This window comes from Saprolegnia parasitica, assembly GCF_000151545.1.
Source record: "Saprolegnia parasitica CBS 223.65 unplaced genomic scaffold supercont2.364, whole genome shotgun sequence".
NCBI classification, from domain to species: Eukaryota; Oomycota; class Saprolegniomycetes; order Saprolegniales; family Saprolegniaceae; genus Saprolegnia; species Saprolegnia parasitica.
In genome coordinates this window covers 2,327-3,260 of record NW_012156758.1, presented here as the reverse complement: position 1 = coordinate 3,260, position 934 = coordinate 2,327, and the positions used below count along the sequence as shown (strand labels likewise).

The 934-nt window shown below is 64.2% G+C and overlaps 1 protein-coding gene across 1 annotated transcript in view; it reads right to left on the bottom strand.

Annotated features, from left to right (window-relative positions):
• SPRG_21795 (hypothetical protein) overlaps positions 1 to 934 on the bottom strand; it is a gene marked incomplete at both ends in the record, with an annotated part of 2,201 nt that overhangs the window by 444 nt on the left and 823 nt on the right. Inside the window, 2 exons of the mRNA XM_012356056.1 lie at positions 19 to 136; positions 219 to 836. Coding sequence (XP_012211446.1) covers positions 19 to 136; positions 219 to 836 — 736 coding nt within the window. The remainder of the gene's footprint in view (positions 1 to 18; positions 137 to 218; positions 837 to 934) is intronic.

The window sequence follows — 934 nt, the reverse complement described above, 5'->3', positions numbered from 1 at the left end:
CTTGAGCGGCGGCAGCACCTTGTCGTAAAAGCGGGCAAAGCTAGGGCCGCAGCAACCCGCGATCGACGAGATCGCGGCGACCGCGTGTTCTTGCACCGACCGGCCTTCGGGCGTCGGGTCGATCATCGACGTGCCACTCGTGTGCGCCGTCGAGAGCATCGCAAAGAGGGCGGTGAGGAGCGACTCAAGGTACGGGTCCATCACCTCGGGGGTGGCACGTGTCAATAAAATAGCGCAGCGACGTGGCGGCGTGGGCTTGGAAGTGGCACTTCCACTTCCAGCTGGCTTGGGCCAGCGCCGGCGCCGAGAGCGCCATGTACTCGAGCAGCATCGCGATCGTCTGGGCGTGGTACTGCTCCTGGAAGACGGGGCCGTGGTCCGTCGCGAGCTGGCCGAGCGCGTCGAGGGCAACGCTGAGCACGCGCGGGTGGAACGTGGGCGACAGGTGTGTAAACACGTGGTCGACGACGGACGGGACTTGGGCCGGCGGGATGATCTCGACGATCTGCGTGAGGCCGAGGAGGGCAGCGTACTGGTAGTGCCAATCGCCGTGGTTGGCAAAAGATGTGACGAGGCGAAAGCACGTGCTCAGAGACTTCTTGAACCCGATCGCTTGCGCCATGCGCTGGAGCGACTCGGAGCCGACGTCGACGTTCGAGATGTCGTCGTTGGCTTCGTCGTCCTCGAGCATCTCGTCCGGGACGTCAAGCATGAGGCCAAACGCGATCGGAAAGACGACTTCGACAAAGCTGTTGTGCGGGAACCGGCGGCACGCGGCCGGCGCGTTCTCGGCGATCGAGACCAGCACCTCCATGGCCAGTTGCCGCGTGCCAAAGCTTGCGCTCGTCGTCTGCGCGATCGTGACCATCATGCGCACGAGGTCCTGAAAGCACGGCTTGAAGAAGGACGCGTGCGGCTCCATGAGCTCGATGAT